Source organism: Bombus huntii, chromosome 12 (genome assembly GCF_024542735.1).
Source record: "Bombus huntii isolate Logan2020A chromosome 12, iyBomHunt1.1, whole genome shotgun sequence".
NCBI classification, from domain to species: Eukaryota; Metazoa; Arthropoda; class Insecta; order Hymenoptera; family Apidae; genus Bombus; species Bombus huntii.
The window spans coordinates 2,279,654-2,304,771 of NC_066249.1; the positions used below are offsets into that span (position 1 = coordinate 2,279,654).

At 41.0% G+C, this 25,118-nt stretch overlaps 3 protein-coding genes across 15 annotated transcripts in view; 1 reads left to right on the forward strand and 2 right to left on the reverse strand.

Moving 5' to 3' along the window:
- The window catches only part of LOC126872087 (dystroglycan 1-like), a 162,551-nt gene extending 148,163 nt beyond the window's left edge, over window positions 1-14,388 (reverse strand). The window contains exon 1 of the mRNA XM_050631616.1: window positions 14,258-14,388. The gene's annotated coding sequence lies outside the window, so the exon portion shown is untranslated. The remainder of the gene's footprint in view (window positions 1-14,257) is intronic.
- LOC126872108 (mediator of RNA polymerase II transcription subunit 20) overlaps window positions 1-25,118 on the forward strand; it is a 249,662-nt gene that overhangs the window by 95,982 nt on the left and 128,562 nt on the right. For 2 of the 12 annotated variants that reach the window (XM_050631666.1, XM_050631665.1), the window contains exons 2-4: window positions 14,663-14,734; window positions 15,197-15,366; window positions 15,658-15,800. In XM_050631666.1, coding sequence (XP_050487623.1) covers window positions 15,212-15,366; window positions 15,658-15,800 — 298 coding nt within the window. In that variant the 5' untranslated portion in view covers window positions 14,663-14,734; window positions 15,197-15,211. Of the gene's footprint in view, window positions 1-14,662; window positions 14,735-15,196; window positions 15,369-15,657; window positions 15,801-25,118 lie in introns of those variants that run through there. The other 10 variants (XM_050631664.1, XM_050631663.1, XM_050631670.1 and 7 more) reach the window with 6 other exon arrangements.
- Window positions 16,102-25,118, reverse strand: part of LOC126872102 (facilitated trehalose transporter Tret1-2 homolog) — a 107,007-nt gene continuing 97,990 nt past the window's right edge. For both annotated transcript variants that reach the window (XM_050631653.1, XM_050631654.1), the window contains exons 5-8: window positions 24,559-24,843; window positions 24,121-24,373; window positions 23,628-23,968; window positions 16,102-23,156 (exon numbers count right to left, since the gene is read on the reverse strand). In XM_050631653.1, coding sequence (XP_050487610.1) covers window positions 23,019-23,156; window positions 23,628-23,968; window positions 24,121-24,373; window positions 24,559-24,843 — 1,017 coding nt within the window. In that variant the 3' untranslated portion in view covers window positions 16,102-23,018. The remainder of the gene's footprint in view (window positions 23,157-23,627; window positions 23,969-24,120; window positions 24,374-24,558; window positions 24,844-25,118) is intronic.

Genomic DNA, 25,118 nt, shown 5'->3' on the forward strand with positions numbered 1-25,118 from the left:
TGCACCTTCAACATGATAATTTTAGTAGTAAACGACAGCCAATCTGTTTCTTTCAATTTTCTGATAATATGGCAGAACAGGTATCTAAAACTTGATCCTAGTCATTAGATTCTAGATGTAAACTCTAGATACGAATCACGTTTCGTATTTTCTGTAACGTTCCATTTTCTGCTTTCTTTCGTCTATTATCTTTAAACGCTGTAACGATCGACGAATCACGTTATAAATTTTGTATCGGACGAATCAAAATAAAAGGTGTACGAGAAAATAAATAACGCAGGGAAAAAGTCAGTCGTCCGGTTGCAAAGGATATTTAATTGTTTAAAAATCTTGGAAAACGTTCTTTTATAAATGTGGAAAGGAAACATAGCGAGTCATTGATACAATAAGTTTGGAAGAGCCACTTAGTTGCCAACCCAATACAATGAATTTGGAAAGCGATTCGAACGAGTGGAAATTAAATTAGATTTTAATTGGAATTAGAATTGGAAACTAAATTAGACTTCTCGAATGTTTAGTAATTTAGTAAGAAAAAGGGGTAAAAATTCTCCAGAGGATCGTAGACAGTCGCGTTTTCTTCATTCATCAAGACTGAGGCATCAAGACATTCATCTGGGACGAGACTCTTAACGTTTGCCTACTCACTCGTGTTAAATACACGCGAACTTTCTTCTCCGGGCGAGAACTCAAACATTCGTTCTGCTAGGAAATTCGTAATTGAATTTTCGAGACGTTTCACCAACGAGAAAAAGTCGTAAAATGTAAATCCACTGGCTCATCGAATATGATATTACCCGATGAAAGATATATTTGTAAATATTATTACGTTGCTCTCTTATTAACGTAGCTTCAAAAGCAAAATAGGAATATTCTTAAAAATTGTATTGTCGTTAGTATAGTACAACCTTGGATGCTTCATAAATGGAACCATATCGCGATCTTCAAATCAATTTTTCTATCTCGTTCGCACTTTCAACGAATAATAAGATCTTTCACGTTTTATGAAACGCTGTTCGCAAGTCACGCACCAACAACGATTCCTTCGTATCTGCCTCAAAGTAGAACGCTTTTCAACGGCAGAAAAATCAAACTTTTGAATGACAAACTACCCAAGGAACGGTGGTAAAGTTAAAGGATAAACGCATCAAGTGAAAATTGACTATCTAATACAACGTGTCTTCCTGTGAACCTGGAAACTTCCTTGTAGCAGAACGTGCATCGCTGTACCAAAGTCCAGAACCTCTTTCCTCGAATCCAGTTACAGCGACACATATGTCCAGCAAACATCGAGAAACTCCGTAGCTAACTGATATTTAATGTACAGACAACGACTAGAATTTAATCTGCTGCAGCGGTGAGTGTCTGTAGCGACTAAATACAGCGAGGAAATACTGGCCAAACAGAGAGTTACGCAGTTGAGAATCGCTGGTGGCTGTGAAAATGAAATTACAGGCAGGACATTATGCGAAACGCGTTTAAAAGCATTACGAGAGGCTGGCGACGCGACGGTCTAAAATAAGCTGCTTTGCCCGTGGCCGAGATCGTAAAGCTCCGAGTTGAAGACCGCTGCCGCTTCCGCGACGCGATATTACGCCGAGCGTATTTCAATCCTGGCCATAGTGCACGCGTTGCGTACACGCGCCCTCCGACGAATTTCCGGGGTGGTGTCGATAAACCTCACTCGAGCGTACAACCGCTGAGAACCGCTGGGAGCATCCAAACGATGCGACGTAGCCGTCTGGGACGTCGGTACAAGTTCGGAGCTGTCTCGACGTATCGGTAGAGGAACAAATAATACGCAACCCTCTATCGACGAGTTGCCTAATGCTCGTACGAGGGATGGAAAAAAAGAAAAGGAAGATGTGGAGAGAGGCGACGACGACACGGTGAAAGAGGGAAAGGTTACTTCGTGAAATTCTGCGCCAGGGCTCGATGAACTCGACTGTTATCGGTGAGCTAGGACACTTGGTTTTTAGGTATTTAACGTTACGTAACGTTGTATGCTTTAAACATAGAAGACTAAATGAAATGGTATATTCTAAGATTAATTATCATTGAATCGATACGAAAAAAGGAGAGAATCAAAGAGTTTGTCGTGAAATTCTCGCATTTTGGAACATAGGACACTTGGCTTTTAGATATTTCATTTTATTTAATGTTCCACATTCAAAGTATAGGAAATTGAATAAAATCCTATACTCTAAAACGAAATACTCAAACTGCTGCGATCAGTTGATGATTCAATGATACAAATTTTGCGAACAGTCTTGTTCTACATACTTTCTGCACAATAACTTACCAATCTGTTGCACTTCTCCGGTTTTATCGAGAATTTCTAGCTTGTGACTTACAATGTGAGAACCAGGGAGATGAACATGAAACGTTTGCGATATTATTCGCGACGAGTACGAAGAAGTCACGAAAACGTATCGGCGATCCGTGAAACGATGAAAAATCGGGGCACGTGCAGTTTGCACCCCTCGTATCCTTACGCTTCAAGAATGGTGGCTCGCTCGAGTGTTACACACGAGCGCTAACAAGGGGAACGCAGACCAACTTGTTCGAAATTAATGAAACTTGGAAGGTTCGCGCACGTCAATGCCTACAGTCGGACGATCGATATAATCGTTCCTTTTCTGCATTATTTTTACCAGCTACATATTGTATATATAAAACGGCCTTTCCTTTTCCGTTCGATTTAACGCTTCGTTCAACATTGCGTGACATGAAAAAATCACGCGTGTTCATAGAATTGATTACGATAGGCGTTACGTGGATACACGTGGTAATAAGAGCGGAGGAAGGGTAACAATTTCTCTGGCAATGACATCAGCGGCAAGGAAATAGGTATGCCTTCTGGCCTAGTCGGGAATAACTCATCCCTAATTACGTCATTAGACATGGGACGGCGGGGCTGTGCAACGTCTTTCAATTCGTGATTATGCGATCGATTTTCCTCGACGCTGAAACGCACAGCCTAACCGTTTACCGTTTTACAATCTTTCACGTTGCTTCGTTTTCCTTTACTTTTACATAATTCATCGATATTTACGTAGTTAGCGTTCATTTGTAGAGGATGGTTGGTCGTGTCGTTTAAATGACCAGATAACTCCATGTTGAAACCGTCAAATATATTTAAAAATAATTAATAAATACAAAGAACGTTCGCTAAGATGCTTGCTGCTAACTGATTCGCCAAAGACTGTGTATTGATCGATAATAAAATCGCTCGAGACTGAGACTAAAAAACTGATCACCTTACGAACGCGTTCGTTTATTTATACTGGTCGCCGAAAAATTTAAATTCGACTTTGTTTGGCGGTTGCACGTAGTGGCGACATTGTTTTGCTCGGAGTTTATTTATTATTACAATATGTATGTCCTAACGATGTTGATACTCCAAGGTAAAACAACAACATGATTCGAATTGTCCTCTAACTCATGTGTCGCGGCACATTTAATATTTTTAACTTTGGCAAACTTGGTACATCGTGTCGATGCTATTGAGCCTCGTTCGGATTAGTCAAAGCTATCTAAATTCTGAACTCCATGTTGAGTCGTATGAAAGCAAAGTCGAAGTTCAGTTACTTGACGCGTATGAGCATAAACTTGAAAATTAAGGCTCCAGCTAATCCGAATATGGCACTACGTTCCTCTGTTTGCTCGGATTATTAAACCTTTGCGCGGTACTGTTACGAAACAGCATTTTACATAATCCAGTATTTATGTAACGTCATGATGGTTTGAAAAAGACGAGAAAATTTGAGTTATAAAATTTGATTTCAAACTATCTCTGTGCGAAAAAACTGAAAAGATCTTGCTTTCAATTGTAAACATGAGATCAGTTTTCCCTTCGTTCGACAAACCGCGTGTATAAACAGTTTCTACGTGGAAAAATTTAAACGCCAAACCGACCACGAATTCGTACAAGCGAAAGAAAAAAGAGATGCGAAGAGAAACATTGATTTGGAGATCACACTGTAGACGATTCCGATGAAAAGTCAGCGGGCTGTTGCACGCTCGTCTCTCGTTTGCCGCGGGATTCTTAAACGTTTGCGTCGGTCGCGCTGAATACTAAAGATTGCCGCATCCGCCGCACTTCCCTTTAAATTCTCGCGTATTCATTCGGGGGAGCTTTGTTTAGTGTCTGCGCAGTGCCGTCTACGCAGAGGCCTGTATCCCTCGCAAATCTCGTGGACCGTGAATACTGCGATTCCTTTTCATCGTGGAAACCGCGCGAGCAAACCGCGGCACGCGTGCACGCGTTTCTAAAGTCGAAATACGCTTTTCCACCGGCGTTACGGTTCGCAACTTCGTCTTTCGTTGCACGACACGTTCTACTTTTGCCGCAGACTCTATTCATCCCGCCAGTTCCAAGAAACCGAGCCCGACTTTGGCAGACCATTTATGAGCTTCGCGAAGTTTTCCACTTCGAAGGTCGTCCCTATGTTCCGCCAAGTTGCTTTGTTTCCTAACCACAGTTGAAATAATTGAGATATTTGTACTCTGGAGAAAATTGAAATTTTGTACCAGGTTTAGGTAGCATTTATATCGAGAACTTTGAAGCTTTGCATATGTTGAACGGTTAGAGAAGCAGAGAGCAGTTTGTTGGTTAACCGGTTAAGGAATTACCAAGCAGTAAAGTACCGTGTAAATATTGGGCAACAGCTACGGTAAAATTTTTTACATTACAGAAGCCCGTTATGCGGCACAAAAAGAATTTCTATAATTTGATGAAAAACTCGATCGCATAAAACGAAGCTTCGTAAAATTGTACGACCAGATGGAAGAAGAAACGGCAATGGAAAAATAAATGTAGTGGTCAAATTCTCTAAATTCCTTTTCGTAATTGCTAAGCGGACTAGATAGAATCTAATTGTGTGCACTGTACATTTGACCGAAAACGAACGGAACGTTGCGTTAATGGAACTTGGCTCCTTAATGGGTTAAACAAATTAAGCGGAAGGCACGATGTGTGGGCACCTTAATTATTTTGCGTACATGTTGGTATATGTACTACGTGACTCAAGACCAGCTCCGTTATGTGCAGTTTACTTGAGGCGCACGGTGATTCATAACGAGCGAACCGTGATACTTTTAGATTCCATAGCGCGGGGTTATATTTGAAGCTCGCGAACAACGAGATCGGCGCGTTTATAAAGCACGAGAGATAGATGAGGACAGGCGGAACGACCTCAACTTTCAAGCAGGACCGTGGACAATAGCAACATTGGCGAAATAACCTCTTCTTTATGCCCTTTCACGAAATTTCTCGCCAAAGTGCTTGCATGATTATCGTCGTCCAAAAACGATCCCGAGTCCACTAGGGGAACCTCGATTTATCTATTTGCGTATTAGGTCGTCCGGAAAGTTCCTTTCGTTTTATACGGAAATAATGGATGCACTACATTTTCCGTTTTATATTATTTTATCCAATTACGTATGATCCATTTTGTTCTATCAAAATAAAGATCACAACGTTCGACAGATTAGGTTTCATGTTTGTATAAGGATGCATCGTTGTAAAAGACGGGTCTGTAAAAGAAAGACACTTCTCGGACAAGCTAATACAAGAGGCTCGGACAGAGAACGAACTTGCCGTGATGTCACGGCCGCGAATTAAAACATTCGCAACGTTCTTGCGGTTCTTGAGTTCTAGCGCCGGAAAGTTAAAAAATATCTCAAATTTGAGCAACGTACGAAGGAGTCACGTAGAGTTGCTTGTTCGAACTGCATCAAAAGATGAAATATTACAAATGACGATGACATTGAAATATAAAGAATCAAAGATCGTAGCAGGGTTAAACGTATAGCCTAAGTGTAGCTTGAAATATAATTAAATATACGCTTCAACATTGAATACTCGACAAAGCTGTGCGTCTCTCAAATATAAATTAGTTGAACAACGTTCATCGATTTCCAAAGTCGTTGAAGTAACTACGAACGGTAGTACGCGTGATTTACGGCGAATAAATTAAACGACCATCTCAAAACGAGAAAAACAAGTTATTTTCAACGGTCGATTAATGTTTCCTCGAAACTTCAAAGAGACAGAGACCTTCCTACGAAATCCTACGAGTTTACACCACCGTTATTCGTTATTTCGCTACGTCGTACAATAGCGTCTCGAGCAAAGCATAGCGCGAACACTCGATGACGCTTTTCCTTGCCGAACTTCTTGCTCGAGACGCGTCTGGCCAGAGTGCGCGTATTATTTATGGTTTCTATAAACGTTGGCTGATTCATTAGACGGTTCAGAGTTCACGGGAACGATCACGTCACTGGGTGAGAATTGGTTCAACTCGAGACGCTCATCTCGAGCGTTAAGTGCCACTGCACCTCTCTTATCCGCCCCTCTCATTTTCCTTGCAAGTCTCCCTTTTCCCCGGTGAAACCTGTCCATCGTTTCTCGCTTCTCTTTCTCCCTGCCCCGTACCTTTTTGTTTCTATTCGTTCTACGCTTTACTCCCCTTCGTTTTCACAGTGAACTCCCACCGACACCTACGCGTCCTTTCTTCCCTTTTTCCTCTCCCTATTTATTCGTACTTTTTCTGCGCGCTCTCTTTCCTTTTTCATCTCTTCCTCTGTATAGTACGTTCGCTACTGGTCGTGTCCTCCGTCACGGTTTCAGCGGTTTCACGCGGCAAGAATGTTTATGACGATGCCAGATGTCCCAGCCTGGCATTGACGCATCGTCGTTTTTCTGCTCCACGATTCGGTTTCCGTTCGAAAAAATCGGTCCGACGACTACATATACATCCTCGATCATAAGTACGTATTTGGTCACATGACAGACGCGTTATACTCGGTTGCTAGTATCAAATACAGCGTACACAATTCATTTTCCCTTACGGTGGACCATATCTACCGTAATGCACTCTGAATTTTGGAAAATATATTTCTCCGGGGATATGAGACAATGAACTCACCTTCTGCTATCAAATACGGCGCGCATAATTCGTTTTGCCTTAGGTGTACAGCGAATATGCATATACAGTTAGGGAAAGTCAGAGACGAACACGAGGAACGAAATCGTGGAAATGTGCAAGATCATCGGCGTTGATAACTCGTAGGTTACGACCTGTGAAATTTCACTGACAACGCTAGCCGAATTACGCAAGAGAGACCTAAGCAAGTGTCCTAATATTTCTGAACGAGAGTGTACGCGTCGCTCGTCGACGAAGGATGACAACGAAGACCATCGCACACGATGAAGAGGGACGTGGACCGGCCGAAACAGAGGCGAACGTTGTAGGACCAGACGAAAAACGAGTGAAGGCGTCGAATGAAGATAGATGAAAGGCAAAGGATGGTGTAATGCATCTTGTAAACGTCATTCCTCTTTTTGTTGTCGCCGCTGATTAATTATACAAGCAAGATCAACGCGCAGATGTTTCACGATATTCGTAGGTGGTTTTAGAACGCGACGAAAATCGACCGTTGTTATTTATTGTGATTCGAAGTATCGAATTCCAGAGAGAATGATGTGACTGTAAGTTAATAACGTAAGAGTGGAAACGAAATACTAAGGGTGGAATCAATTAGCGGGTATTAGAGAGATGGAATCTTCGTAAGCGAGCGACGATAAGCGATCAGGGTTAAGTGGACAGCGACCTAATTGCAATAGCCATTCGAGATTTTATGATTTCACCGAGTAAGCAGTGCTCGTAATAGTTCTTACGTAGACGGCAAGCGCAGCGATAAGTGTTTTTTGGTTAGATTTGCAATTAATGGAAGTTCTTGCTGTGAGAAGCTTATACCAAGCATAGATCATTTATGGGGCTAAAAGTGTTGATTGAATTATGGTAAAAAAATGTAGTGTCAAAGTAATGGATTCAGAATGAGGATTTAAAGTTAAGTGGGAAAAGAAGAAGACAGCCAACTCTATTGCTTCATTATGCCTGGAATTTGATTCGAGTCCGCGCGCAGCGGGCTTGCAATAACATTCCATCCAGTCGATATAAGCATTTGCGGGCTTAGCAACGGCGTAAAACATAACCGTTATGGCCGTTGCAAAATAAAATCTCACGATTGAATCAGGCAGCTGGACGAACCTTTCTACCGGCTTTCGAAACTCGATAAGGCAGCCTCTCTCGGCTGCTCGTAACGAGATCACCGGGAACGAGTTATATCGATGCTTCTAACGTCGTGTTTGACCCCGTAACAAGTATCGTTGTCGGCCACGAACAACGGACAATTTTATCATCGTCCACTTTCATCCGAACTAGCGTAACGAGCACCGCAAACTAATAAAGAATTTTATTAGCCAACGATAACGGGCGAATTTTATGGGAATGTTAATTATTTGAGAAACCAGACACGAAACGCGCCATGTCGTGACGCGACGCGACGAAGCATCGCCGTGGGAAATAACGTCGTCGAAAGTTAATCCATCATCCGGAATGGCCATGCCGAGCAACGTAGCGAAAATACGAACGCTTTAGAAAAGAGCAACCTAGGAAACATAGAGGCACATATACGATTCTCTGTGTATACACCTAGAAGATTGAATTCAACCTTTGGCTCGCTTCAGGAACGACGGGAACGACGTCTACTTTCTACGTGCAAGAAGAAAAGAAGAAGCGTCTATCGTGATCCAAGGAGTCCTCGAGGATTCTAAGACTTGAATCGTCAAGCGGTTTCGAGAAACCAAAGTACTTTTCGCGGACGGAGACAAGAAAGCCATCTCCGCCTCGCGTGCGGCATGAAAACGTGGTGGTTCGCGAATAGCGCGTCCCTTCTTTTGTGGAAAGTAGGCGAAAGTCGTGGCACGATGCGCGATGAATTATACTTTTCAAACAGGCGTTAACGTCGTCTAAACATATTTCGTCGTCTTAGTTTAGGTAACGGTACGTTCGACACGCTAGGTTCGTTGCTTGTGTCAAAAGTTTGTAACAAATAGACCGCCAATGCTTATACGCTACCCACGAAAAATTTCAAGCCACTGCGTGTTTCATAAAGCTCAAACATCTCGGAAGAAGTCAGTTTGAGGATTGTTTTATGTTGGAATATTTGTTAGCCGACGGAGAAAAAGTTTAGAATTTTGAATCGATAGCGATATCGATAATGAATTCCATACGAGTATGAGTAGGTACGTGATCATCCACGAGTCATGCAGTTCAGTTAGAACGAATCCATTTCCTGGTTCTGTTAAAAATAATGGAGCTATTTCAGCATGAGATACAGTGTAGTACTACTATTCTTCTATCGAAGCTGGCGTTCCAAAACGTAACTCACAGGGTGACCTAATGCTTCAACTACTGGTAATCGCGAATGCAAAAGTATTGAAATTAAAACGAGTTCGAACTGGGTCAGCTATTCGGTCCATTCGATGTTCGATTGCCAGGTATAATGAATGCAAGCGTGTCACGATGGGTCGGGTAAACGACTCGTTGAACAGAGAACGACTTACGCGCCGAGGATGATAATAATGGAAGTCTTCAGGGACAATGGACTCATAAATCTGAGAATTTTAATAAATCACGTTCTGCATAACTTTCGACGTTTCGAGCAACTTTTTGTATTAAAGGAAACGTCAAGATATCGTATCTATGGGAGCCGTAACTTTCGGGCCCTTATACATACATAATCCTAGATTACTTTTCTTGTCAGGAAAACCAACAACGAAGAAGACGTAGTAAATCTGCACCGCAGTTTTATGCTTGTTCCGCATATTACTTTTTACGAATGTACATATCGCAAGATGGGAACTGAGCAAAGCTTCTAACAGAGGCAGTATTCATCCGCGACTCTGCTGCGATCCTACCTTCCTTATAACAACGTATCGCTTCACCACGTTCACGACTGTGAACAGTTAATTGTCGAGTTAGTTCGAGACTCGCGTAGCTCCATTTATCTGTATTCGAGGAACACAAATCGATTAGCAAATCTCTCACGACTGTTCAAGTTCTGCACCTTGTAAATCTAACGGATGGAAAAACGGTTCGCTTCAAGTATGAATTGCGCTAAGGAAATAAAATTCGGATTTTTCAGTTACCCCTGATTCTCCGCATTTTCGTCGAACTACCTGAATCACAGCCCCTTGCGGTTACAGGTAAGTTAGAATTTAGGTCACACGGAGGAGCGTACAGTTAGACTTTAGCAAATAGACTTTCGAGAGATTGTGAATTTTATTTCAAAAAATTGTGTCTTCTCAGATTTGCGTTTAACCGTGAGACTGAAAAGTATCGAGTATAGGAAACTCAAATTCTCGAAAGGTTTCACGTTCTGAACGTCAGGAACATTATACACACGCTACGGAAACGAAAGAAACTTTCGACGAAATGTAAGCGTCCGATTGCACAAATCGTAAAAGAATGAGAAGCGGAGGCAGAGACGAAGGTTTTCTCACATTTTCTCGCGTCGGGTTTATTTCTGAAGGAAATAAATAGGTCGAGCATCCAGCGGCTGAAAAACAAATCGTACGTCTTCGTTTCTTTTCGACTAACGTTAAGCAGAATATTAAAAAGTATGCAAGTGGAAGTTGAGACGCAACAACGTAACTTCTATTTTGGCACTTCCAGAAGATAACGGAGCTTTTAATCGAATTCAACGCTTCACGGTGCATACATCGAGCATACGACTATCTCAGCCGAACGATTGAACGTGGTTCGTAAACTATGGCAAACGTTGTAATCTTCTTATCGAAATTAATTACCCGATACTAATTATCTGGCCGGAAAACCGATTACGATTTGGAAAGTGGAACGCCGGAGGTAAACGATGCTTTTGTTCGAGAACGCTACAGACTGTTTTAGAACCACTGTTTGACTATGAAAAATCACCGGATACCGCGTAGACTAACATCAGCTCTTATCTGACTATTCGACTCGGTACAATACCGGAACACATATGTATTTGTTCACTGCACGATACACAGCGAACTTCAAAACTGCAAAAGTACAACGCGTAACATTTAAGTTCTACGAGAACTGAATCCGAACTATGAGATAGCAATGAAATATCGATCAATTCATATCAATTTGCACAGTTTTATTTAAAACCACGAACCAATATCCTGTCCACGAGGCTCCGGAATTTAAGCGATTACTCAAGACAAAGAATATTCCAATTAATGATACTTACGAATGCAGAAGCTCGAAGAAGCTGAGAATCAAGTAAGAGAAAATGATTAAAATTACTATTCTGCCCACTGAGACGGCGAAACGCCTGTTCCTAAGCCCTGTTCACCATAGCGTACGTCGATCGAACTTTCTCGCTCTCCTTCCATATTCTCTCTATTGAGACACGAAATTTAAGCAGTTCGATGCTACCGTTGAATATCGACGGAATATTTAAACGATTCGACGTTAGTCCCGACGTTACAAACGGACCTCCGCATTCGTGTCACGCGCCACCGAACATCCGGTCATAGTTTCCTGCCGGTGTACATCTCAGCCACGATTGCCGCCTATTTTTGTATTTCGCTCGGCGACGGTCTCGCGCAGCAGCCTCGAAGGGCGATTCTCAATTGTCGCGAGCAACCGCTCGGCGTGCATTTTAACGATGGCGATTTCTTCGTGGAAGAAATGGAAGAACCGGACGAGCGCGTGTGCCCGCACTATGAAAAACAAGAAAACCAGCAGACCGCTACATCAGTCGATTTTATCGCTCGAAACGAGCGTCCCCGTTCCTTCGAGCGAGTCTTTTAAAGAGGAAGAGGCTGCCAGAGGAGAAGCTGCAGGAAACGATTCCTCTCTGTTCGAGGTGGTTAATTGTTTCGGACAGAAATTCACGACTGCGCCGGTTCCGCCGGCCTCTCCACCCGATTCGGATATTTAGGTCGCGGATGAAGGGCTGTGAGAGCGTTTCTTTCCAGGTGAAATCCTGAGAGACGCGCGCCTATCTACTGGTAAAAAATTTGTGTGCCGCGATAGGGGATATCCATCTTCGGCGAGAAACGATGTTCCATGTAGGCTCGAACGCGCAATTTATGGATACGTAAGAACGATTACTTCTCGTGTTCCATAGAAAACCATGGGCTCGAGCGGAGATCGAAATCAATGTAAGAAATTGCGGAGAATCTAAGTACACATACTCCTTGAATTTTAATCCACAGCATTTGATAATTGTTCAAGTATAAACGATTATATATTGTATCTTAAAATAACGTGTACAAACGCGTTGATATTTGCTTTCGGTTTATCCTAAACCATAGCTGCGATTAAATCGCTATTCTACGAAATTCTATTGGCTTGGCAACTAAGTGGTTGCGCATTTTGTCAATACCGTCTAATGACAAAATCCGCAATCACTTAGTTGCCAAGCCAATATATACGTCTTATCAGTAGAGCCTCTTAATCATTTTTCTATCGTTCTTTAAGTATGATTATAGTCATCTAATATTATTAGGTTGTCCGAGAAGTGTCTTTCTTTTACAGACACGTCTTTTACAACGCAATGCATCTTGATACAAATAGGAAATTCAATCTGTCGAACGTCGTGACCTTTATTTTGATAGAACAAAATGGACCATACGTAATTCGGTAAAATAATATGAAACGAAAAATGTTGTGCATCTATTATTTCCTTATAAAACGAAAAAAACATTTCGGACGATCTAATATTCAATTAGTAACATGAACAGTTAATATCAATTGACTATTTACATACATAGCGAAACTTGTGTATGTGCTACTAATGTAACTTCCCTACATCAATCGACAACGACTATACAAAACGATCATCCAAAAAGACCGCGGGCAAACCAGCTGGAGTTCATCTGATTGAAAAATCTTGCAAACAAAAGAGGCGTTTTGAAACTCGAGGCACGCATTCGCACGCGTGGCCTCGCGTGCGAAATAACGCGGCCCACGTTTGTAAAGAAGCGTTTCGCGGAATCGTTAGGAAGATGGTCGAAAAAGACACGCGATTAAGGTCAATTCCGGTCGCGCGGTTTTAATAAACGAGACCTTGTGCCGACACAGGTTTTAACGCACCCCAGAAACGCGCGCACTTAATCGGAATGACCTGTATTTCAACGTCGTTTCTATCTATTGTCTCTTTCTCTTTTTCTCCCTTTGCATTTGTTCGAGCAGCACAGCTACGGTTTTTATTAAAGTCTCTTTCCGATTCGCGGGGATATAGCCGTGCCGTGTAAATAGCGTCGATAAGAGGCAGGCACTCGCGACGAGAACGCGAAGTAACCCTTTGCGTCTTCAAACGAGCGTATTCCGGCTCAAGGATCGAGGGAGGGACGCATCATCGAGAAACGAGTACAACCGAGGAACGTTCAGCTCGCAAATTAATTATACTTTTGTAAGGAGTTCCTTTTTCTTTCTATGACAGTCGCTCGTTTGTAAATCGTGACACAATTCCTTCGTTGACGATTTACTAACTCGTTATGTTGCACCAAAACGAGAGGAATTTCGATAACACAGATCCCCCACCCTCCTATCCCATTTATTAACAAGTTTGAACCGTTGCCTCATCGATGATCGATATCGAACTTGGCGTTTCAGTCGCGTGCGTGACCGATATCGGACGGTTTAATTAAAAAATTTTGCAGAACGGACGATTTCAGCCGCGAGTGCTGCCAGCGATAATAAAAAGATGCATCCGACGTAAAATGCTTCATATAGGATATAGATTGCCTCGGTTTTTCGAAAATTAAAATGCTTTTTTTCGTAAATATCTATTTTCCAAACTGAAGCAACGTTTGATACAAACAATTCGTTCCATGTCGACATATTATTTTTCTATAAAGGTTATATATTCTGAACTGCCCTCTGTAGGTACGTAACTGACTGGTTTCTCGAATATCGATAACGTTCGATAATCGAAATAACGGAATAAGGAATAGAGTTTCCGGTTTTGAATGCGTATTGAAAATATATACCTTAACTACACGTATACACGTGTATTTTAGGTATGCGTGAAATCGAGATCTGTAGTAAGGAAGATTTGGCGCCAAAATTGTTAATGGCGACTTCATATACATTCTGCATGTACATATGTATAACTAATGTCATATTCACGCAAGCTCTCAACTTTCAGAAAGAGAAACTTTAACAATTAATCGAACGAAGCTGTTTGTAATATTCATTTGGCGCCATAATATCATCCCAAGGGTTGGTTAAGCGCATACGAATCGCGTACGAATTGCATGCGATTGTATATCCGTTGTATTGATGTCACGTATTTTGAAATAAACCGCACGACCGATATGCATGCCCAAACATAGTAAAGAATCGGCAATCGTGTACTACGTTGAATTATCCGATTACATATACGGATATAGAGAACGAATTATTCTTACTTGGCTTTCAAATTGCCTTCCAGCACATCGGCGCCTCCGCCTTTCCTTGTGGTCGGGAAATTCTATCATGGAAACTTGCGATCATACGTGCGTGAAAACTTGTCACTTGCATTTCATTCCGCATTCGATACCGTCTACGTAGTAAGAATAAAACTACACCTTACTCGAGTTTTAACAGAAACATATCGCCATTCCGGAGCACTCTCGAATGTACTATATCGCCATCTCTCGTAGCGAGTGAAATTACAGTCGATAGATTGGCTATGATCGATACGGTTTCATTTTACGGTGCTTCTCTTGAGACGCCATTTTCCAAAAATTTGAATTTACAACACATTCGCGGGAGTATCGTGTTTGGTAACGGCTCGTGACTCGACAAAGTGGATGCTATTGAAATTGTAACAGAGCGTGACGACGGTGCTGAATTGAAATGTGTTGGCGTTTATGTTTGCAGTCGCAATTGGGTTCAAGTGGTAAAGATAATTTAATGAAATACTTAATTCAAGAAATGTGAATACAGCTTCTTTTATACTTATGAAAAGTTCTCGAACATCTCATATTGCTATATACGTATGTATACCTACATTATATGCTCTCCATATAATATTACCTGGTATTACATTTATTCCTTTTAAGCTAGACGAGAATATATATTTTTTATTATACGTACGTACATAACGTACACAACGGCATAATTATAAGTACATCTTGTACGTATTTTTAGAATATGGAGATTGTTAAATAATTTCGTTATTGATCAATTTCAGTATTTAAAGAAATGAAAATGGAAAATGAGAAAGATTCAATTCTTTAATTTTCAATGATATTCAATTCAAATATGAAGATTTGCAAATTGTAGTTCCTTATTCTTTAATCTGTATTGAATTGCGAGCGTTCGATGCATACCATATCTCAATATGTAGAATTTTATTTCTTCCCAGTTTAGAGGTCGCCATGTTCCATGCGCACGGCGCCATCTGCCATTCGTCGCGAATTATCGTCAAGAATTCATTCAAGTTGCGCGCGTTCTCTCCATTTGACAAGTGTTTCGTGTTGTGTAGCCCGGTGAATTCTAGCGTAGAACGATCCAAAAGAAAATGGGTGTTACTGTGTAAGTAAATTTACAACTAAAAATATTTCTCCTGTTTACCCTTATTTACAATTTGAACGATCGTGGACACTTAATTTTATATACTATACGTATTCGCTTTAACTTTTGACATTTAGAGGTTATGTCGAAATAGCACATGTTAGAATAGAACGAGCGTTCTAGAATGTTTTGTCTCAATTGTTATGATATTCTCTTAATATTGCGGTCGTCACAAGTATTTTTACTTCTCTAAATACAAAACTAACGCTCTTCAGTATCTCGTTAGTAACCGGCGTTTTGTATTTATCAGTTTGCAGCAATATCCGATGACAGAAAACAAAACCGGACCGCAAACGATCGAATTCCTGACAAAACGAGTCGTCGCTCTTGGTGCAGTGCAAACCGGCCAATTTTTAGTGGACTGTGAGACGTACGTTTCGGTGCCGCAATTGGGTGAGTGTTTTCACATTTTGAAATTGAATTTTCGTCATTTTAGTTGCTCAAATGCAGCGTAGTACGTCGTCTCGAGCACAGATGGCTATAATTGTACGTCTGCGAGAGAAGCTTCACAAAATGAACAAAATTTATCATCTTTTATTGTGATATATTGCGATATACATATAGGCAAAGTAATAAGGGCAGAAAGATCATATCTCTTAATCTGTGAAAGTATTACATGTCTATGAAGATATAGGATCGTTTAGTATACTACATGTAGGAAATGTTGGTAAGAAGAGAATAAGAAAAACGATCGTTTGACGATTATATCTGCTTTTTCTTTTGGCATTTTATGTAGGTGTATATGGATTTCTATACAAACACGCAAGTAGTTGGTTCCGCCGAAGGTCATTTAGCGCTTGGATCATCCGTTATTTCTAGAGAGGTACAAATGCAGACGCTAACGAATTACGATTTTTAAGTACATACTCATTCGTAGCTCAAATACAAGATATACTCGTTCGATACGTGCACGTCTCTTTGAATGCAAATTCTCATACCACCGTGTCGGCAGGATTGTTTTGTGCTATTATTCGTATCTCTTCGATCGACTTTGCCCCGTTCAAGAAATATCCACAGATAACGTGTGATTACTTCTGTCTATTTTTAGAATCGTTCTCGTAACTAAATTAGCCTAATTATATGTATATATGATGTAATCAAAGGAATCCGTAATAGAAATGTGATAAGCATAAATCGAAGTTCAATCGAAGAACCACGAACTCTTACAGCAGCGTATTTTATATTACAGTTTGCGTATCGTGTTCGATCGTGGATCGCGATCTTTTTTACGGTGGTCGTAATGCGAATTAATCGTCCCGCTTTGATTCGAATTCCGCGCATCACTGATCGATCGTAAAGATGATGCGCGAACATATAAACGCGTTTCTTAATTCGCGAAGGTACAAACGAGCTACGTCTAAGCGTCATTACAAAAATATTAAATCTAGCAAGCGAAGCTAGGCGCGGACCTTCCAGGCTAGGTCAGGTATATGTTTATATATATATGTCGGAGATGGAAGGATATCGGGGTTTCCCTTTTGGAATGTTGGGAAAAACCCCAATACCCTAGTCCAGATTTTTACTATAGCTACACTTAAGTAATAAAACTAAGAAATAGTTTTAATGTTCTAATTCAATTTTATGACGATGGGCTTGGGCTCGAAGTGACATAACGGATCACTGGACGTAGCTATGGTCAACGGGATGACGAATGCGATGTGATACACGTCTGACTCAATGTATAAGTCAAACTTATCTGACTGAACTGATCCGCAGTCCAAGTGGAACTGCCGTTATATATTCTTCTCCCCACCTCTCAGGTCAATCTTTGTTTTTAAGGAGAGCTATATAATTATTCCATTCTCTGTTTGGTACAGTGACCCGTTATGTCTCTTCGAGCCCAAGCCCATCGTCATAAAATTGAATTAGAACATTGAAACTATTTTTTAGTTTCAACATTCGAAAAGGGAAACCCCGATGTCCTTCCATCTCCGACATATATTATATATATATATATATTATATATAATATACATACATGTAAGTTCATATTACTCTATATATATCCTTAATGTATGCAGCTTTTGAAAAATACGTTCTGTCGGAATATTCTCTTCCCTGATTAGCTTTATCTACATACAAACGTTCGAACATCCCATTCGGTGACGGCCAGCGCTTCCTTCGAATGTCTTTTCTTCTTTTATTGTCGATAACTTGTAAATAGTTCGCGTTTAATTTATTGTCGATATATAGAAGACGTAATTATGTATAATGTATATAGAGGTTACTTAACAGACCGTGGCGTTCTCAATGCCCGGATGCACTACCACTTTTGCTTTGCAAATTTTTCATTCTTTAACATATTCCATTAATGTTTCTATTTCTTTTCTCATTTCATAATAACAGACTTTCCAAACTTCAGCAACTTGTATTATCCTTATATCAATTTCAATGCACACATTTACAAGCAACTTTCATTGTCCTTGTTCTGATACATGTATATACAGCGTACACGCACATACACACTCACGCACGATATACGCACACAAATATGTATACGAACGCGTGTTTGATGCGGGCCACAGAATTTTTCGAAATAAATATTTTTATCCGAGCCGCGATGAAAAAGATAATTCGATCGGCCATTTCACCAACTCCATCGATGCGTTAATAAATTTTTTGATTGCACTTTGCTCAATGTGTACCGTAAACCCAATGTTTCTCCTTGCATTTTTGCCTTTCTCGCGTTTTTTCTTTTTTTTTGTTTTGTTTAATGAACAAATCATTTCCGCTAAATGTTAGTATCACACCACGGCCTGCGTCATCAAACTCACGGTCTTTCAAGTAATAATTGCATAGCTACGCGTGCATTATGTAATACGAATTCTAATCTGACTTTCCACTCGCTGTTTACTACGTCTACGGATTACGATAATACCTTCAATTCACGAAAGTGCACAGTGCAGATTTTTATTTTTTACTCTTTTTTTTTTCTTGTTTCCTTTACGTTATTTCGCTCGCTGCGTGTCTGTGTATATTATTTTACTTAGCTATTAACTAGCCGAAAGAGAGGTGTTCCGATTAATTAGGAAAGATGTGAGGGTGTTTATCGCTACTACTTGTACAGTTGTTCCGGAGAATTTATACCTCTACACCTATTCAGCCCTTCTAGACCATATTCTTAAAACATTTATATACTTATCGTTCGGCGCAGTACACTAAGGAAAAAGGAGATAGTCTCACGATGGTCGAAGAATTATTCTGTACAATTTATAATGTGTATATATTTATATATTCATATATAGAATCCCGGAGTATCTTTTCTTTTTTTTTTCTTTTTGATTTATTTTTATTCTTATTCTATGTGCACCCGTTTCACGAGTATTGCACCTGCGTTAACTTAATTGTAAAGTTTCATTTATTCAATACTGCGTCCAAGCCCTTGAGCATTATAAGGTTCATTTAGATGGTAGGTTTGAGATTCGAAGATGCTGCGCTCTCGTTTCTATTTGTAGACAGTGACACGCGTCTGGAAAATTTGATGAAACTCTACGTTAACTTTTGAAGAAATTTATTTTTATTGTTAGTATGCTCGGTATCTAACGGAAAGGTGGCAAATGGAAGTAATTGGAGTTACGTTTAAAGCGAAAGGGAGAGACATCGATCACCGTCCACAAAAGTAACCGATCCGTTCTTTCCTTCCCTCTTTCCTCTGAACATTTTAAGTACAAGTTTCCCTATTTCTATTGTACGTCGGAGGACCCAGCACTCTTCGTTAGAATATTGGATATGGCAGGGATATGACTCACGGGGTTATAAACGATTACAGATATAAGAAATCCTGCCGATAGACTACACGGAAAAAAATATCGTTTGACTCTATTATTTTATTACCAATGAATGAAGCATCTGTTTAAATGAAATTCGTAATTAATTTGATGAAAACTAGATGTTCCTGATATGTCGATATCGATTTAATATCCCTGATATCGGGCGCTTAATTAATTGGAATTCGTTAAATCTATGATTAAACAGCGACATTTTTTAGAAAAATATCAGAACGACTGAACGTAAACTCTTAACGAATGGAACTTCTTCGTTCTATAGATACATGGAATCTCTTCTTTTCTCACGTGAAACGATAATAACTCGTGGTGAATATTTTCATCCGTGAAGACCAGGCGTTCGATCACAGAGTGCAGAAATCATTTCTGCAAAGTCGACGCTGACGAGTTCTACAAACTATATAAAAATACAAAATACAAATGCCGTTTCCTCGAATACCTTCCCTCAAAAGACTCCTCTCTCGGGTTCCAGATTCGACGATATCATTGCACGAATCTTACCCTATACACCAAACGCTTATCTCATCGAAAATTGTAGAAAAATTCATCATCGATCACAGTCGTATCCTCGATCGAACTCGCACACTATGTTCAAAAGAGTCACGACTGTCATCCACGTTACAATAGGACAAGCTTTTCAAGTTTCCATCTACGCACGCGTGTCTCGTGAGTTTGGCAATGGTTAATTACAGTATTGTCGCAAAAATGTTGTTCACCACGTCCGAACAGTTGCACGATCGGTATTACATAAGTGTTCGTACTGGTAATATGTATATAATGTACAATAATAGTCGATTTATACAATAGGTACTTAAGTATGAAAGATAGTACGCGTAATATGTATAATATATCTACAGTTAATAATATTGTCATCATTAAGTCAATAGTGGCCATTGTTAGAAACGTGGAACGAGCCTCCCTCCTCCGTGTGTTTATACTTATAGCCGCGACAAGTAAAATATTCTCTGTTCTGTCGTGTCTAAGTTATTTTCTCTCTCTTCTACATTCTTTCCTCGGCGATAGAGTTTACATCACGATTTACGTTCACGGTGTATATAATACACCGTATATCACGGTCGTGCGAATAGCGTTAAATTGGCGGAAAAGCAAGGAACACTTCCTCGGCCACGCTCAGTCGATCACATCATCTGGTTACGTTCCAGTCGTTTCGTTTCATACGATCGTCGTATTGAATAAAAAATACATATATCCTTCGTTCGTTGGTGCACGTTCATCACGTGGAGTAGAAATTTCCATTATTTTCCCATCGATTTAACAGAAACGCGTGTATCGTATTTCAATGGAGAAACAACTTGTTCCACGTTCTCCTTGGCGTTCTTACTTGGCCAACGAAACTGCTAAAACCACTAGGTTTGAACATCAGTCAGTCATACGCGCTTTCGAAACAACAAGAACTTGCTTTCTGGAAGAAAAGTGGAATTTTCCGTTTGTTATACTATCACGTTCTATTTAGTTAATTAGCTTTTCACGTGTTAGCCACGATTCGAAACTCGAAGACGTAAGTTGAAAATATCACGGTGAATCTTGAAGTGTTTAGAGAAACGTCGACGACAATCGACGGACCAGTCTATCGATTCTATTCTAAACAATTTATATTAATATATATATATATGTATATATATACGACTATTATTTTTTCCTGGTTGTTTCTTCTTTTGTTTATATATATTTATACATGTACGTACGTATTCTGCGTTATTATCTGTACGTCTATATTTGCGTGCTCTCAGAAAAGGCACGTTGCACGGAAGAGCGTTCTTTATCTTTTTTTTCTTTTTTTCTTTTGTTTTTTTTTTTGTATTGTTTCGACGAGATCCATCTTTCTTTTCGGGTGCGTGTAATCCGCAAGTATTCGTTCTACGTAGTTTCGATAGTTACGGAAAATAACGTATGCTAATTTAATGCGCTTCTTGGTCAAAATATCGTTCAACGTTTCACAAGGCAAATCACGAAGATGGTTATCTAATACGAATTTATGTAATTCAGTCGTGTCGTTTGAAAACAGATCTTATTCCTTCATTTAACGATTTATAATATCGAAAGTGAGCATAAAACTGGTCAGAGAGAGGAGAAATTAACACTCGAACGTCTCGCTGCGTTCTTCAATTTCTAACAAGTTACCCGCTATTAATCGTTAACCTCTATTCTACGTTCATATAAATTGTACCTTTTTTGATTACTCGATACAAGTCTTTTAGAATGTTTTACACGTCAAGTATTCGAAGATGATTAGAAAGGGAGACTCGATGCGTTCGTTCGATCGAATATACGCGTTTCTGACCAATCTTATACGCTAGCTGATGAATCATGAAATATTACGTTCATATTCATTTCTATCGTCTCGTCAACTGAAAAAAGCTCGTATCAAATCGATCAAGGAACTCAATAATCTAACGTCATTGCTAATGAGATCTTGCTGTGGTAAAAATCAAGTCGTTTCAATACCCTTCGATGTAGCAAATAAACAATTATCTCTGTTACCAGAGACTCTCGGTGGTTCGTCGTGGAAAGAAAATCTTCTAATACTTAAATATATTCTAAACGTCGCGAAAACATCACGATTCCAATTCGCGTCAATCGAAAGCTTAATCGGAAAAATACATCGGAAGAACGAGCGTCGTGAAAATCAGGTCACCAAGCTTCCTCGTTCTCAACGAATCATTAAGCATATCGGGTAGACGATAATCCATCGACGAAGAACGCTTTGATCGACTATTATCGTCAACCCTATTGCGTTTCTTCGTGCATCACAAGTAGCACGTTTTGTAATAAATGAAAGCAACCGTGTCCTTGCCGAATGTCCTGCATTCTCTCTCGTAGTGTACCTGGCCGGGCTCGTACTTGCCACCCTGCGGATATCTGTTCAGCCTGGACAAACTTCTGTAGAGTCTCAAATAATCATCTTCGAGTTGGTCCTCCCGATATCTTCGACGTCTGTAACCATCGTCCAACAGCCTGTCGTTTCTCCATTCCCTGTTCGACGATAGAAGAGACGAATCGCCCGAATCTCGTATTCTATCGTCCAGCTCGAGGTCCGAGAGATCCTGCAAGCTTCTCGGGTAGCTACGCCGCGATTCGAGGGAATTGGCCGGCTGATCTCTGAAATTGATGGTTCTACTTCGTCTGGGCAAAGTCGAGCTGTAAAGCCTCTCGCCCCTTCCGTGACTAATGCCGTTCCTCAGGATCGGCTTAGACCCGTTTAAATCACTCGAGACGTCCCTCCAGCTGTTGTCCTCGTACGCAGCCGTGTAATCGCGATGCCTAACTCGTCGAGGCTGCATCTCCATGTCGCGATTTACGTAATTCGAATCGATGCTTCTTTCTTCTGGATACGTATCCTTTGGATATACGTCCTTTGGGTAGGCACATCTATCTCGGCGATTTCGTCCGTTCCGACCATAACGATGCTGATTTTCCTCGAGTACTTCAGGTCGTTCGTTCAGCCGATCGGAGAATCGATAATCGTTTCGGATCACGTCTCCGTTGCTTCTATGCGTTGTGGTCGCGTTGCTGCGCGAACTTTCGTCGGTGGAACGACGCGCCGTGAAGAATCCACGGGACTGCATGAAACTCTCCACGTTTCTACCGATTCTGTTAGTTTTCTCGGCGAAGATGTTGCAATAATCGGATAATTTGCGATGATTACTCCTGTAGTTCGGTATGTGACAAGACGTCGTTGGAATATCCGTAGCTGGATTCGAATTATACAGCTCTCTCGGATCGTGTTGATTCGGATAAGCTCCTCCTGGTAGGGGTTTGTTGGATTTCTCCAGGTTCGACAAACCCCCCGTTAACGAGGCCTTATACTACCGTGCCTGTGCGTAGTCTGGATTCATCTCGTCCAGTTGTTTCCCTTTGGTCTCGGGCACGCAGCATACTACGAAACATAGTCCGCATACCGCGACTGCTGCGTAGAACCAGAATGCTCCGTGTAGACCAAACGTCTGTAACGTGATTTTGAAATATTTAACGTCGTGTCACATATGAAATGCCGTGATACGGTATATGAATAATATTATCTAATCTCGCAAGATTCTAATCCGCAAGACGACACACAGACCCATTTCACGATATCAGTTTCAAGAATTACGCAATGAGAATAACGACAATCGGTTAAAGAAGCGTAATCTCCGTTAGTTAGCTAGTTTTAGTTAGTTAGTTAATCAGGCAATAAACTACTGCATTAATGATATTTTAGTACCATACACTCATTTGGATACTATGGCAGATAAGTACCGAGGTATTTCAATTACGCACCGAAGCATGATCAGATACTGCGCTCGATTGTAGTTTATCGATCGAGCTTCTAATTAAATACCATATAGCTGGAATACCCAGACACTCGATATGCGTTAACCCGAAAGCGGTTGACGTTCTGCGCGACGTTGCGATCATACGTGATTAGGGCGTCTCACCTGCTGAAAATCCATGAAGAGCTTAATGCCGACGAACGCGCAGAAGTAGTTGAAGCTCATGCTGATGCTGGAGCCGAGGCCACGATACTGCAGGGGAAAGAGCTCGCCAATCAATAACCACGAAATTGGCGATATGCCCAAAGCTAGAGCGGTCGTGAAGACGAGCACGCAGAGCAACGGTATCCAGTCGTGCTGACCGACCACCGCCGTGTCCGGATAGCCCAGATTTTGCGTCTGCGACATGTAATAGGCATAACTGCCGAAACCTGCTAACGCCAACGACATGAACACGGTACTGGCAATCAGCAGCGGTAGCCTACCCACGATGTCGATCAGGAATCCTGTAAAACGCAACAAAACGATGAACGAAACGTTAGGAAGTCGATGGATTTCGTTGTGCGCGTGAGAAATGGAATTTCTCTCGAATATTTTCTTTTATTCTCGTCGTTTGACGAATGCGTACAACGACAACCAGAGGCTCGGGCTACCGTACCTGATAACATAGAAGCCAATAATTGCACGAAGCCAATTGCAATGGTCGCGCCGTGAGGATTCATGCCGCCCAGAGTCTGACGGAATATAATGACCGCGTAATAATTGAACGCGTTCGCACCAGAAAATCGCTGGAAGAACATTAACCCGCACGTGATGGCGATTGGCTTGTACAGCTCAGGTGTGAACATGCTGTTCTTGAGCGTCTGCTCGTACTGCTTCGCTCGTGACGCCAGGATATTCGTTTTGATCACCTGCAACAATCGGATAATCGAAGTTTGTAGTGCCGTGATGAATCGCTTGAAAATAGAGAAGTTACACGAGCGAAGTTCCGTTGAATCGTCGTCTGATTACGATGTAATACAATTTGCTGTACGACGAGAAGGAATGCCGATCGCATAAAAGAGGTATTCATAAGGCGAAGTATCTTTGAAATTACCTGCAGTTCGTGACGTATGTCGACCTGATCACCGCGCAGCCATTGCAAGCTCTTGGCAGCTTCGTCGTCTTTGCCATTCAGAACGAGGTACGATGGCGTCTCGGGTATAAAGAAAGTACCTAGAAAGAGCATCGACGGCGCTATGGCTACCAGCAGTGCGCTCTGTCGCCAGTTCAGGTACGTGCCTGCGATGTACGACAATAACACGCCAACGTTACCGACCACTTTCAGCATCGCCGATAGACAGCCCCTGATTCCCGGCATCGAGATTTCTGATATGTATACCTGAACGAAACGATTATTTGTTAGTAGAGGCCTCGTTTGCAATAATAAACCATAAACGGAGGAGTAAAACCGGCGAAGAATATGTAAGTACCAGAAGAGAATATTTTTAACGAAAAGAAAGGAAACGTAATCATTTCTGTTAATAATTACTTATTCAATCTCTGTACATCGAACAGGTTAACAGATTTAGAAAAGCTAAATAAATATCGTAAAACATGTCTAATTGGCACTTACGATTATAGTTCTATGTTATACTAGCGCTAACAGATAAATTA